Source organism: Salvia splendens, chromosome 5 (assembly GCF_004379255.2).
Source record: "Salvia splendens isolate huo1 chromosome 5, SspV2, whole genome shotgun sequence".
Lineage (NCBI taxonomy): Eukaryota > Viridiplantae > Streptophyta > Magnoliopsida > Lamiales > Lamiaceae > Salvia > Salvia splendens.
Window position 1 is genome coordinate 13696128 of NC_056036.1, and position 14625 is coordinate 13710752.

Here is a 14625-nt window from a genome sequence, read left to right on the forward strand (position 1 = left end):
AAATTTCAATTCAAATTATCTAACTTTTTTATATTTAAACATATTAAAATAATTAGAAATAAATAGTCACCATTTAAAAAAAAAAAATTTTTAATAAGACGAGTCTAATTTTCTATTATTAAAAAGATCATAATGTGGGTATTTCTTTTTCTTTATTAATTTTGTATTAAAAATTGCATTGTGATCTATAATTAAGATTATTTTTTTGTGATGGAACGTAGTACTATTAATTTTTAAGTTTGAGAGTTATGCATGTGGACAAAAAAATAATGTTTTACTATTATATTGATTACGATGAATATCAAATTAAGTAGCTTGATGGAGAAGTCATGATGGATTATCATCATCAAGGACAAAAGAGTTGGTTGTTGAATAATGATGAAAATTATGAAATTGATAAGACAACTCCATAATCTGCATTGTACCGACAGCTTGAATATCACACAATAAACGCAATACATGAATCTTATTTGGAGTATTTGTACTTCATATGTCTGGTCTTTGTGTACACTCTTTTTATATTTTACTAGCATTATGGCGTGATTATATAATTTTTAGGATGGGATTATTACAAATCGATTGATATCGTTTGAATATAAAATTTACAAATTATTTAGCCATATAATATTACTTAGTTTTGTTTGGATTTTGGATATATTCTTAACTCATATACTCCAAAATTGGAAGAATTCATTTATATTTAATTTGACACAATCTGCAATTTTGACTTGATTTTCCAAACGTGCATCAAACAAATATACCTAATCTCACAAAAATCAGTTAAACATAAAACTACCCATGTATTGGCGACCCAAATTTCAAATTCTGCCTATTTGAGATCTTGATTCAAGAAACTGAAGTTTGGTACATTTTTTTATATAGTAATAGTATATGTTTGATTACGACGATGAATTTCAACATTCAATCTAGTGTAAACTACTACAACAATTGTAATAAAAATTTGTTATATTGAATAATGATTGGACGGTGAACCAATATTGCAGCTTAAATACAAAGACTGATAGGTAACATTCTACTCCTTAATTTATACTCCCTATGCGCCCTAAAAATAAAGATGTTTAAAACGACTCGAATTTTAATGCTCCATCTGTCCCATAAAAATATGGATATTTAGAACGACACGAGAGTTAATGCTCCATCTTGTCCCCTTCAAATATGTTGAACGATCCTTTTACAATCTCCCAACATATATTGACAGATCAATATCGCATTTGATGATGTTGAAATGCAAAGAAGATGAAGCTGATGCCATAGGCAACCGCAACGCCAACCAAAAGGGGCATACCTATCACATAAAAACTTGTCTTACAAATCTGAGCAATAAAAGGAAACAAAGTTGAGAGTTGAGAGAGTAGCATACCATATCTTGAGTTGTCCTTCACAAGACACATGGAGCTAACAACAAGCCCACTCCCAAATCTCTCTCTCTCTCTCTCTCTCTCATATCCATACACCAAATCCCACATATTCCATGAATCAAATCTTCTGCCCCAACTTTGATAAACAAGAATACGCCAAGGCACAATCCAAACTTGGCCACTTTTCTGATTCTTGGTGAATTTGGTTTACAGAATTTCAGCAGATTCACAAAACAAGCAGATGCATATAATGGGATCCACAAATACCAATCTAAAATCAAAAGCATTAAAGAGTCAAACAAGCCCATTTTTTATAGTACTAATAAATAAATAAAAAGTTACCTGGATCGTTGAATTGGAAACAAGTGGATAGACCGAAAAGGGAAGCCATTAACAGACAGCAAATTCCATTTATTGAATTTTCACCCATTTCAAGTCTAGAACAACAAGGCAACGAAATGAATTTTCTTCATTTTGACTTATGTAAGCATATCTTTTTATTTGGAGTTAATTGTTTATGGTATTATTATACTCCATTCAACAACATAAGTTAAATGGGTTATTTGCCCGTAAGTAAATGCACGAACTTTCAACTTTTTCTAGTTTTTTCCGCTAAACTTTAATTTTTGAATGTAAATACATGAACTTTAGTTTTTTCCAGTTTTTCCCCAAAATAAAAAATCGAAACCGATGTGGCAAATTATAATTTATGTGGCAATCAAAATGACGTCGTTTTGATTAATTATATATTAAAAAATAAAAAATAAATTCCATGTCATCATCTTCTTCACCCATCTCTCCCCCTTTCTTTTATTCTTTTGTTCATCATTCTTTCCAAATTTTTAATTAAGCTTGTGGAGAAATGCTCCAAACTCTAAAATCCGCACAAGCCAAGGCATCAGTCAATACCTCCACCACATAAGATATCGAGGCCGGATTAAGAGATTAAACACTAAATTAGTTTAATTTTTTAAAGAAAATTGGAGAATTGGAGTATGACGCTATGGATTGTGACAATGAGTGGACTCTACACTTGGAAGTTCTATGCCTACAACTACAAGTAAAAGAATGCTTCGAGATGTTGGGGTATTTCTTCTCATACAAAATGTTAAGAGCTTTGAAATTTTACCCGGACATCGGTTTCAGAACGGAAAGATTATTTTTTTGGGTTTCAGAATTGGGGCATTTCTCCACATACTCGAGTACAATTATAGAAAGAATGATGAATAGTGAAAGGGAAAAAGAAAGGGGAAAGAGATGGGTGAAGAAGATGATGACAGAGATGGGTGAAGAAGATGATGACATAGAATTTATTTTTTACTATTTTTTAATATATAATTAATAAGACGACTTTGTTTTGATTGCCACATAAATTATAATTTGCCATATCAGTTTTGATTTTTTATTTCGAGGAAAAACTGAAAAAAACTAAAGTTCTTGTATTTACATTCAAAAAATAAAGTTTAGGGGAAAAGTTCATGCATTTACATACAAATAATTCTAAGTTAAATGGCAGTGGGCCCCAGTAATTTGTTGCTACTTTCATAATAAAGCTATTCTTTTAATTAATCCACTTTTTAGGTTGGTATCTATTAGATGCAAGTCACATTTAGTTCTCTTCTCCGCTTACCTTTTTGCAAAGGCATCTTCATATTTCCTTGCAAATACACTACGGAAGCCACAATGCCTTGAATTGATGACTGATGATTCCTTTCACCAAGGGGCAGATGCTGCAAATGCCTTACAAATTACCCCTTCGTGTCCAAAGAGTATGAACTATTTTCCTTTTCATCTGTCACTGAAAAGTACTCCCTCCGTCCTAAAGAAGATGACCCCTTCCTTGGGCAGCACGGGATTTTAGGTAGCTTTACTTTGTGTGTTAAGTGGAGAGAATAAAGTAAGAAAAATGTAATAAAGTAGAGATAATGTGTTTTTATTTTTAATAATGAGTCATCTTGATTGGGAAAAAAAAGTGAATCATCTTCCATGGGACGAAGAGTTGTAATTTTAAAATTCAAATAACATATTACCCCTACACATCATTTTATTTACAATTTATACCATTACCATTAACAACTTATATTATTACAATAATGTGGACCTCATTCTCCACTAATATTATTTTCACTACTCTCTTCTTTCTCTTACTTTTCCTCTTATTGTGCCAAATTCATTGTTTATACTTCATTGTTTATATTTTAGATTCATTTCAAAGCTATAGAGGATGAGAATGATGCAATTAGATTGTCTAAGATAATAAAAATCAGTTTTTATTAACTTAAGTCTAGTACACTAATCCGGCCATTGAAAATTGAAAAATGGTCATTCTAGTTTTTGGCCTCACAAAAATGGTTTCCGGTTAAGGTCAAGCAAAAAAATTAAATAAAGGTATCTAAAATCCAAATCTCAACCACAAAATACGATTTCCCAAAATGACGTTGATTTTATAACACGCATTCAAAATAAAAACAGTAAGATCCTGTACTTGATTTAAACAAAGTTTGGGAGTACGTGAGAGAACAAACAAAAGAGATGGCAAAGACTGAGGAGACAGAATGATATAAATTTCAGACCCACAAAAAAAGAATCTATTATTTCAATCAAGAAAGCATGCGTCTTCTGATTTTTGTTCTAAGTTATCTAAAGTTCAAAACAGTCCTCTGATATATCCCATGTGGTGTTTTTAGTAGTAGTAATAATACCCAGATTTTTAAATCTTAAAGGAAACTTTATTTAGCCTCATCATCATTCCACTCTGTTTTCTACCTTTTGTTAAAGAGGTTCCCTTGATGCGTGATATCGAAGCACCCTTCAATCATATGCGAAAGCTCATAAATTAGAGAGAGATAGAGAGAGACTGAGCGTCTGATATTTATCAGGTTTTCTTTGGTGAGTTTCTGTCTTTATGCTTCCATTGTGGTCTCGTGGAGCCTTCTTGTTGATTTTCCCTTCTCAGATTATTTTCTGTGAGCTGTTTTTACACTATATGTAAACTACAGTTTTGAGAAATTTGTGGTTTGTTTCATTCTTCACAATAGGGGATAGAGATCACAGTTTTTGTAGTTGTTTAAAGAGTGCAGGTTAAAAAAAATTTAGAAATCTGTGGGCCCTTTTGCTTGTTTCTTGGCTATTGTTATTGGAAATGGAGATTTTCTTGTGGGAAGCAATAAAGTTTGGATTTTTAATTTAGGGCTCTTCATTTGTTGCTGGAATAGTAAAAGAGATCTGTTAGCTTGATGGTGAAGCATCTCCATCAATTTAAATTCGATGTTTAAGATTGATTTTGCTGAGAAATTGGTGGTTAAATCTTGTTTAGTATGGCTGAAGTTAGGCTTCCTAGGTTAGAGCAGGGCCAAGCCAAAATCAGGAGTGTTCCAATTGCTGTAACCCCAGAAGGATTTTGGTGTTGCCCCTCACCAACTGTGTTTCAGAAGACAGTAAGGACACAAAATCCTTTAAACAAGCCCAAACCATCTCTTCCCAGCCAAACAGCTTCGTCTCAGAAGAACCAAACCTCGGTGAATGAGAGGAAGGCGAGTTGTGTGGCATCTAAGACCAATGTTGTTAGTGATGTGCAAAAAACTCAGGGTTCTGATGCACCTGCTGCAAATGCTTCACTAGCAAATGAGAAGGTACCTCATTCTAGGCCTGAAAATGTCCCGAGGAAAGTGGCAATCGAGTTTGGTGAGCCAGGAACGAGTGATCTCAAAGTGATTTTGCTGGGGAGGCAGGGAGTAGTTGTGAAGTTGAGTGTGCACAGGAGTGTACTAACGGATCATAGCACTTTCTTTGCTAGCAGAATATTGGGACAGCAGCTTGTTTTCCCTTGTCTTGAGATTGATAACTGTGAGGATGCTGAGATATATGTCGAAACTATTGGGCTCATGTACTGCAGAGACCTCAAGCAACGCTTAATCAAGCAGAGTGTTTCACGTGTTTTACGCATTCTCAAGGTAACTAGCAGAACTACGCCTCGTGTTTTTGTTGATATAAGACTGCGATTCTCAATTTATGTGAGGTTTGATTCCTTTTTCCGCAGTCTACTCATGAATATTAGAACTTGCTTTGGAACTGAAGCTGTTTTAATATTAGGATGGTGTACTAGAGTAATTTTTGCTTGGTTTGTTGTTCTATGCAAATACATGTGCAAGATTTTGTCAAACCTATCTTGGTTTGCTGTTCTATGATGAATAATTTATTGACATTACTAACTCTAGATGCAAGATTACTAGTCTTGTTGTTCCATATGTCAGACAAATAGCAATTGTGCTTGATGAGTTGCAGGGCTGTTAAAAAATCAGGGATCATTACATACTTTTATGGATTAGAAGTTCCATTAAGATGCCATTTACTTGTTCAATATTCTCAAACCGTAGTGATGCATCTGTTATATGGTTATAAGTTGAAGGTGACAATACTACTTGATTTTGTTGTTCTATGTGAAGTAATGTGCAACTTTAATTTTACCAGATAGTAAGCATTGCTCTTCGAGCATCTTTCTGTTTAAAAGTCAATCCTTATTGGTTCTACAAATGGTACCATGTTAACTATCTTATTGCTCTCGCACTGTGAGATTCTTTAAAATGATGTTACAAATATGTTGTTAACTTGCATATAGGTCAGCGAACAGCTTGGTTACACAACGTGCATCCATTTTTGTTTGGAGTACTTGGAAGCTGTCCCTTGGGTGGGACAAGAGGAGGAAGAGAAAGTGGTTTCGTTAGTCTCGCGTCTTGAAGGTGAGGGCATTGGGGTGAAGCCAGTACTGAAACGTGTGTCTCCCGAAACACCAACACCACCTAACGACACCTTCTCTCACATATTGGAGTTGGTGCTAACAAGCAGAGAAGAAAAGGGTAGGTGGGAAATGAAGTCTGTTGTGCTGAAGCTCCTTAAGGAAAACAACAGTCTTGGGAGCTCCTCTTCAGAACCGTCTGACTTGTGCAACGAGACTCTTTATAGCTCGTGCAGAAGCTCCCTGGATTCCCTACTGGCTCTATTCAAACAAGCTGCAGAGCCTGGTTTTATTGACAGGGCTGTGGACAAGCGGGAGCCAGTAGTGAGGTCGATCTATCTGGAGTCCGACAACATGTTGTGGCTGCTCGATATCTTAGCTGACAGACAAGCAGCAGACGAGTTCGCCATAATGTGGGTGAATCAGCAAGAATTGGCCACACTTCACGCTAGCCTTCCATTGGTATGTCGCCACTACGTTAGCATGATCAGCTCAAGGCTCTTTGTCGGGATAGGGAGAGGGGAGGTCCTCCCATCCAAGGATACGCGCCATCTTCTGCTGAAAACGTGGTTGCAGCCTTTGATCAACGACTACAGCAGGTTGCAACATGGGTGCAGGTCATTCGACAGGAAAGCTGTGGAGGAAGGAATAGGCAGGACAATCCTCACGCTCCCGTTGGAGGATCAGCAGAGCATCTTGCTTTCGTGGCTCAGAAGTTTTCTCAAGGGTGGCGATAGCTGTCCGAATCTTCAACAGGCATTTGAGGTGTGGTGGAGGCGGGCGTTCAGAAGACCATATGGAGAATCTGGGATTATCGGGCACACGGAGAATCAGACATTGTAGGAGAAGGAGAAGTTACATATACGTTGCTGTGTTGATGGTGAGATTGAGTGAGGTTTTAAGAAACAAGCTAGGCTGTATGGCAGAGTTTCCATCAATGTAATTAATGTATGCTTCATTTGTGTGGAAGGTGAAGAAGCCCAAGATCCAGTGGTTGTAACATCTGCGCAACAAATATAAAGGAATATGAACTATCTATACTGGGCTTGGCTTGGCGTGTACCTCATATTCTTTACTAAAATATGTTAGTTTCCTTTAGGATATATGAATTATATGACAGATAATTATTCAAAATAATAAAGTAAACATTAAAATTCAAAATAACTAAAAAAGCAAGAAATTTAATTAATGTACAACTTGTATGCAAAATAATACTCCCTTCGTCCCAACTAAGTTGAGTCGTATTCTTCATTGGGATGTCTAAACTCAGTTGAGTCATTTCCTTTTTTAACTAAAAATAAAACATCCGACTACTCTTACTTTATGCCACTATATACTTTACTCTCTCTCTTTATTTTTCCTACTTTATTCCTCTCTCTTTATCTTTCCTACTTTATTCCTCTCTCCTACTTTTCAACATAATTTCTTAATCTCCGTGCCCAAAAGTTATATCTCAACTTAGTTGGGACGGAGGGAGTAATAACACGAAACAATAAAAATAAAATAATATTCTCTCCGTCCCACTTTAGCAGTGTCGTTGACTTTTCTGCACTTGTTTTATAAAAATTATACTCTCTCTGTCCGGCATTAGGAGTCTCGGTTGAGTTGGTGCGGGTTTTAAGAAATGTTTGAGTGTGTAATAATTGGAGTGTGTGATAATGGAATGTGGGACCCATTTGCATTATTATTTGCTTTATTCTTTGGACGTGTTTTTACTTGTGTTTTTTAGTGTTTTATTTTATAATGTTTTTATTTCACTTTTTATGGAAATGTCTAACCGGGACTCCTAATGCCAGACGGATGAAAATGGTCAACCGAGACTCCTAATGCCAGACAGAGGGAGTAATAAATAGTTAAAATGGAGAAATGATAAAGTAAGAGAGAAAATAGTCTCCACTTTAACTATTTATTATTATTTTTATAAAAATGAGTGCAGAAAAGTCAACGGGACTGCTAAAGTGGGACGGAGGGAGTAGTAGTGTATAAAATCAAAAGAATTATAAATATCATACCACGTAATATCTAGAAAAGAAAATAACAATTATATAATAGAAAGAATAATTAAGAAAACAGGAACACAATTTATTATGCAACTAAAAGTATAGTTAAAAGAACACATAACGTTTTGCCATTTGACACATAAAAATATGGATATATTTTGACTGGAAGATAACATCTCTTTAAAATAGAAAGAGAGTACTTGGTTCTTGAAATTGTAATTTTATTTGAATATACATAGTAAAGACCCATTAGAAAATATGGAATATCTCAATCATGAGAGATTGAGCTGCGCCAAAGCCGCAAAATGCCCACACTTGAAGGCTTCATGGCCGCCAATTCGAGCCTTGCCCTCGACTCGTGGGTGATGGGTCTGGTTTGCATGCATGACGGCCCACCTCAATATTTTTAACACGAATATTAAAAGTAAAATGAATTAGGATTTATTAATTAAAAATAGGAGATCATATTAGCTCAAGTTTTTATTTTTATGGAAAAATTCTTTTCCGGTGTTCATACTTGATTATTTTCTCATAAAATAATGTCTGGCCTCTTCTTCGTTTTTCTCTAAACGATAATTAATGGGTTAATCTAGAGAATAAAGGAGAGCTCAAGTTCACCTGGGGCTAACAATTTTTAACACAATACAATAAAAGAACACGAATACACAATTTTTTAATATGAGTCCTTATAGGTTGACTCAATAAAAATTCATTGATTTTGGATTGAGTTAGGGTCAGGTTCAGATTATCGGTTAAGAAATAAAATTATTATCTTAATTATTTTTATGAGTTTTAAAAAATATTATACTTTAATTTAAATTACGGTAAAGTTTTAATCATGTTTTAGTGGAATAATCCAAAAAGTTGTAAAGCATATCAATGGGACAATGAGTATATCATAAATCATAAATCATTTTGATCTGTTAAGCTCATTGTGAGATGAGATGATGCGCACAAGTCAAGCAAAAGAGTATGTCATGACTTCTGAAGTATACCCACTCATATAAGTATGATATTGTATTTCTAGATTCATAAAAGATGATACTTATAAGAACGAAGTTAAAAAATCAGATGTGGTCTTTCATTCTCCCAATCATATATAAAAGGATACTCCATTACTTTATATTCTCCCAATAAAAAAATAAAAATCTAATCAGCAAAAGCATTTGAAATTAATATATATATATATATATATAACTTGAAGTGTAAACAAAAAATTTGACGTGACCAAATTTAATTAACTACTTTGTATAAACATTATTTTTTTCATAAAAACAATGTGAAAGGATTGAAAATGATAATGCAAAGTGATGTATTGTAGTGTAGAAGAGGAAGCGAAGACACATACATATACATATACATGTACATATGATCGGAAATGAGATAATATAAAAGGGGAGTAGGAGTAGAAACTCAAGCTATACAATTAACAATAACACTGAGACTAATTAATCTCCTGGCACCGCTAACAACACTAGTTCCTACGCGCTGACTCAGTGTTTAATTTTCATGTTTTGTTTACCAAAATTAAGTCTTCCCCGGAGTGACGTAGCCCTAACGTAAGCGACACGTCACCCGAAGTCGTCCCAAACCTAATCAAGTCGGACTCAATCTCTGGCTGATTATCCGAGGTGTTGATTGTAGAAGGAGGCGGCGAAGTGGTGGTGGGGAGGAGAGGTTGTTGATCTTCATCTTTGGCTTCTTGTAGGTACATCTCTTCGACCATGGGTTTCCACAGGCGGACCCTTGCATTTATGAACCAATTTGCTACCTGCAACACGCCACAACACAACAAAATATCACTCCATTTCACATTTCTGTCTTCCCCAAATTTAATGCCCCTTCAATTTAATGATCTTCTCAGATTTCAGAGCATCATTATTCATTAGGAGAGGACACAGATCATCTCTCTCTCTCTCTCTCTCTACATATATATGTCTGTTATTCAACAGTCATTGTACTACTGTGTAAGACTGTCATAGAGAGAGTGAGCAGATGATGAGTGTCTTAATTTGTCCGTGAGACTTGACCATCTGCATCAAGGTTCAACTATATCATTCTCCACAAAGATTAGGGTTGTGCTTATCACTTACCAATTCATTACTACTTCTTCAACTTCTTTAGGGCTACCCGTTTTATCTCTTCCACTAACTTACATAAATTAATATACTGTACATTGCTTGAGATCACATTCGAAATTAAACAACAAAGTATAATTAACAGCTTGAAAGTTTAGAATGGGGATGTGTTCTTACAATTCTCCCAGCTCCAATAGTTGTCACTTGCTGCACCAACTTTCAGTGTCCCACTACTTTATTAATTATACTCACAATATTTATTTTTATATAAAAAAAATTATCTCCTACTACTATAATATACTAACCATATTAATATTTATTGATTGCTAAAAATTAAAACTTAGAAAATTATTTTAACCTAGTTATGAACCTAATAATCTATTCATCCCGCTCTAAGTGGGACATTTTTCTTTTAATTGAGATGCCTCACCCTAACGACACGTTTCGTAAAATGAGATTCGCTCTCTACTTTATTCTCTTTTCACTTAACTTACAAAACAACAATGCATAAAATTATGTGTCGAATAAGAAATGTTCCACTTAGAGTGGAACGGAGAGAGTGATTAGCAGATAATGAGACTATTTCTTTAGAGAGAAAAAATTCCAAAAAAAAAAATAGAAAGTTAAATGATAAAAATAATACTCTTGATTATGGACTGATGTAGTATAAAACAAAAAAATTCAGATCATCCAAGTTAGTTATTTCTACTTTTTTCTCTTTAAAGTGACTGTCTCTTTTTCGTTACTTTCCCTAGTTAAGTTAAGTTAATATAGGAGACTCTCAAATTCAGAAGCGCAGAAAGGCTTCTCAGTAACTAAGTTATTAAATCATGTAGTGACATAAAAGTTAATGATTTACTGTACAAAAATAGCTACGGAGTAGTATTTCATTTACTTTTCCAATTCTTATCTTAGAGCATCTCCAATGGCGGACGTCCGGTCGGACGTGCGCGACGGGCGACAGGGACGTCCGCCATTATGGCAGGGGAGGTCAGATACGGACGTCCCGTGAGGACGTCGGGTGTCCTCGAACGTCGGCGCGACGGGCGGGCGGACGTCCGCCATTGTGGCTTGGGTCGGACGTCCGATTTTTAAATTTTTTTAAATTTTTTTAAACTCTATATATACGGCTCGTTGAATTTTTCAAATCATGTATGTTTTTTTTAAATGAAGTTGTTAATTTTTCCCGTTCGTATTCGTGTTGAAATTTTATTTCCGTAAACGTAAATTGTTTTATTTGTGAATTTGTGATTTTTTTATTGCGGGAAGTCCTAGTGGGAAGGGCGATCGGAAGAGCGGATTGTGAAGGGGATGTCCTAGTGACGTGGCAGTGGGATGGGAAGTCCTAGTGACGTGGCGGGAGGTGTTTTCGGGATGTTCTAGTGGATGTCCGAGTGGGACATCCGCCCACTGGAGATGCTCTTACAGTAGTAGTAGAATTAATTTGAATTTATGAGAGAGAGAGAGTCTCTATCACGTCTGTGTCGTGTGCAGTTGACACTGGTATCATAATTTTCGCTCTGATTCAGAATTTATGTCTTTGTGGGAAAAGAATCCAAAGAAACAATGAAAAAGGATAAGAATCCAAAGAAACAATGAAAAAGGATTTCGAAAAATGCTCTGTCTTTTTCTCCAAATCAAACAAACAAAGACGCATCATGCAAATTCAGCTCTCACCTTTCTTCCTCACACTTCCCACTTTCACCGAATCAGTAGAAACCATTAAGTGCCTTCCCAAATCATGAAAACCCATTTTCGTCTCACGCAAGCAACAAACAAAATTCGTACTATAATACTACTATTATATGTGCAATGCAATCATAACTAGGCTTATAATTTATAAATCCACATTTCAAGAATAAAAAAAAAAATACCTGGTTTCTTGATAGACCTGTCTGCCTCGCAAGCAGGTGCTTATCTGCGTCACTTGGATACCTAAATTACACCAAAATAAATTAATTCAATTGAAAAAAAAATAAAGATATTAATATCTGATTGAATGGTTGTGCAAATCTATGAGGTTTACGACAGCAGCAGCAGCAATGACTGTAGAAATTAAGTAAACTGATGCTGCACGCTCTCTGCTATCTTCTTTTTCTTACCCTCAAATATTTACTGAATGAATAGTGTTTCTTCATACTGTGAAAAAAAATAAGACTTACGGGTGCAGAAAATGGTCGAAGAGCCAAGCCCTCAGAATGGTGACGGAGCGTTGCGGCAAGCCTCGCTGCGGCCGCCACGCGTCTTGGTCGATGTGATGGAAGGCGGCGTGCTGCTGCTGCCGCAGGCTCTGCTCCAAGAATTTGAGCCGCGGCGTCTCGCCTTTGGTGAGCCCCGATTTCGTGCCGTCTTTCTCCCCCAGCTGCTCGCAGCTTTGCGCAAGTTGCTCGGCGACGGCCTCCCTCAGGCACCGGAAATGCCGCGACATGGCCTTCTGCGCCAGGCTGGTGTACGGCGCCGCCGCGCCGAACCCCATTACCATGTCGAATGAGTTCACCACGACCTGCATCCGCTCGCAGTAGTGGTTGTACCTTTTGTCTACCTGAATAAAATCACATCAACCAATGATTAAATTTTTACTATTAGGACGGCAGGATTATTTAATTGATTGTTAACAACTGTCAACAGTTGGCTAAAACATCGTAATCAGATGGAAACATTTTTCCCGCTGGGTGGTTAGCCACTCGTGTCATCTCACCAAATCATACATTAATCCATTAGACTAGTTTAATTATTAGTATATAGGTAGTAGAGTAGGAATGAATATAATATTGGAATTCAAATAATTGGAAGATGTTTGATTGGCCGGCAATATAATACTAATGCAGGAAGTTAGCCGGAATTTTCCGATGGATCATCGACAATGATTGCTTCAATTAATTAGGAAGACTTGCCTCATCAAGCATGGCTGATAGTTTGACCTTTCTTCTTTGATGCTCGAGCTTCTCCGAAGCTGATAAAGGAGGTGGATCTCTAGAAGAGGACGAAGCTTCACCGCCGCCGCCACTTGGTTTTTTGTCGTCCTTATTCCTGCCTTTCTTCACCTGGTCCCTACCAACACTACAGAACTCTTCCAACAAATCCTGCGCCGCCTTAGCGTATTTGGAATTACTCAATGACCCCAAACCTATTTGGCGGCTGTGGTTATACTGCGGCAGCGGAGCAGATGTCCCATAAAGCAATCCAAGCCTCATATCCTCCGCCGAAGAAGACAGCGATAGAGAGAGACTTTCCGCAGCTCCGTTAGGGTTGGGAGGCCATGTGAAATGACCAAAAGCCCCTCCCGCCTGGAACAAGGAAGGATGGTTTTGAACGGATGGAGAAGCCTCCGATCTCATCGCGAAAAGCTGCATGGCTGCAGCTGGATCGGGATTAATGCTTGAAATCTCGTGATGATTGTAGGATCCGGTGTCGTTAACTACGCTCTGGCTCTTCGAATTCCACTCCGCCGTGCCGCCGGAGGAGAAATTGAACATCTCCGAAAAGATACCGCTGCCTTCGTAGCTTGGAAGGCCGTCTTCTTCCATAGCCACCGCGCCTACGCCTTGTTTATCTCTTCGGATCTGCGATCCCTCCAATCCATTCGAGAAACTGAAAATATTTTGATGAAAATCTTGTGACATAGAAGAATTGTCTGCTTCTTCGACAATTGGCGCTATTCCCATGTCACTATCTTCGTCATCACTGTGAAAATTGAAGGATTATATATGTATTGATCGATCATGGAGGAATTGAAGATAGCTAGAGAAGAAAATTGAGATGAAAGAGAAGAATGGAAAGGGAAGTGGGGAGTAAAAGAGAAAGCATCATATATTAGTGCTTTATGTTTTATTTTTTTTATGTTTTTTAGATAATAAAATAAAATAAAATATAGTTAAAAAAAATGTGGGCACACACAGAAAAAAGATACAGCTTTATCAAATGGAGTATACATGTACATACCTCTTATAGTTGCAGGTTGCAAAAGGGTGAATACCCCTCAGACATCGTTTTCTACTTCTCTGGGATTTCGCTAAAGAAACAAAAACTGTTCTTTTAACATCTCTCTCTATTAGTTCTCAGGCTGTTTTATTTCAAAAAAAATAAAAGTTCTCAGGCTGTCCCCTTTCTTGCTATTTGCTATTTCCAGTGAGAGTGGTGTTGTGCTTCTCACAATGAAGAAGAAAGCAAAAGAATCTGGGAAAAGTTGAGTAATAAAGTTCGTATTTAATTAGTTTACGAAGACTTCTTCTTATGGATTATATATACACACACGTATAGTGTTCATTTGTATATATCAACTATGTCAAGGAAAAGGTTGATATATTTTGATTTATATTTTGGAATCAACATAATTATAAGATAGCGTACACGGAACAAGAGATATATTATTAATATTAGAAAAATTTTATTTTGGGTACATATACTTGAATATCTATTTTACATTTTCAACT

General features: G+C 36.3%; 2 protein-coding genes and 1 long non-coding RNA gene across 3 annotated transcripts; 1 reads left to right on the forward strand and 2 right to left on the reverse strand.

The window, feature by feature from the left end:
* Nucleotides 1-991: 991 nt before the first annotated feature.
* Nucleotides 992-1861, reverse strand: LOC121803494. The gene is made up of 3 exons (XR_006051025.1): nt 1722-1861; nt 1382-1650; nt 992-1306 (listed from the first exon to the last, which is right to left on the reverse strand). It is a non-coding gene; the product is annotated as an uncharacterized LOC121803494 (long non-coding RNA).
* A 2047-nt stretch (nt 1862-3908) lies between these two features.
* Nucleotides 3909-7162, forward strand: LOC121804732 (BTB/POZ domain-containing protein At3g50780-like). The gene is made up of 2 exons (XM_042204376.1): nt 3909-5332; nt 5998-7162. The coding sequence occupies exons 1-2, from the start codon at nt 4697-4699 to the stop codon at nt 6955-6957; spliced, it is 1596 nt and encodes a 531-aa protein (XP_042060310.1). The 5' UTR covers nt 3909-4696; the 3' UTR covers nt 6958-7162.
* A 2240-nt stretch (nt 7163-9402) lies between these two features.
* On the reverse strand, nt 9403-14379 carry LOC121804733 (BEL1-like homeodomain protein 4). The gene is made up of 5 exons (XM_042204377.1): nt 14135-14379; nt 13087-13876; nt 12355-12734; nt 12067-12127; nt 9403-9885 (listed from the first exon to the last, which is right to left on the reverse strand). The coding sequence occupies exons 2-5, from the start codon at nt 13855-13857 to the stop codon at nt 9622-9624; spliced, it is 1476 nt and encodes a 491-aa protein (XP_042060311.1). The 5' UTR covers nt 13858-13876; nt 14135-14379; the 3' UTR covers nt 9403-9621.
* Nucleotides 14380-14625: the final 246 nt, after the last annotated feature.

What these genes read in the sequence shown, in the direction of transcription:
- LOC121804732 (XM_042204376.1), top strand. Translation starts at nt 4,697, where the DNA reads ATGGCTGAAGTTAGGCTTCCTAGGTTAGAGCAGGGCCAAGCCAAAATC. An exon ending in GTGTTTTACGCATTCTCAAG is followed by an intron (nt 5,333 to 5,997) that starts GTAACTAGCAGA and finishes ACTTGCATATAG; the next exon opens with GTCAGCGAACAGCTTGGTTA.
- LOC121804733 (XM_042204377.1), bottom strand. Translation starts at nt 13,857, where the DNA reads ATGGGAATAGCGCCAATTGTCGAAGAAGCAGACAATTCTTCTATGTCA. An exon ending in TATCAGCCATGCTTGATGAG is followed by an intron (nt 12,735 to 13,086) that starts GCAAGTCTTCCT and finishes GATTTTATTCAG; the next exon opens with GTAGACAAAAGGTACAACCA. An exon ending in CAGGTCTATCAAGAAACCAG is followed by an intron (nt 9,886 to 12,066) that starts GTATTTTTTTTT and finishes GGCGTGTTGCAG; the next exon opens with GTAGCAAATTGGTTCATAAA.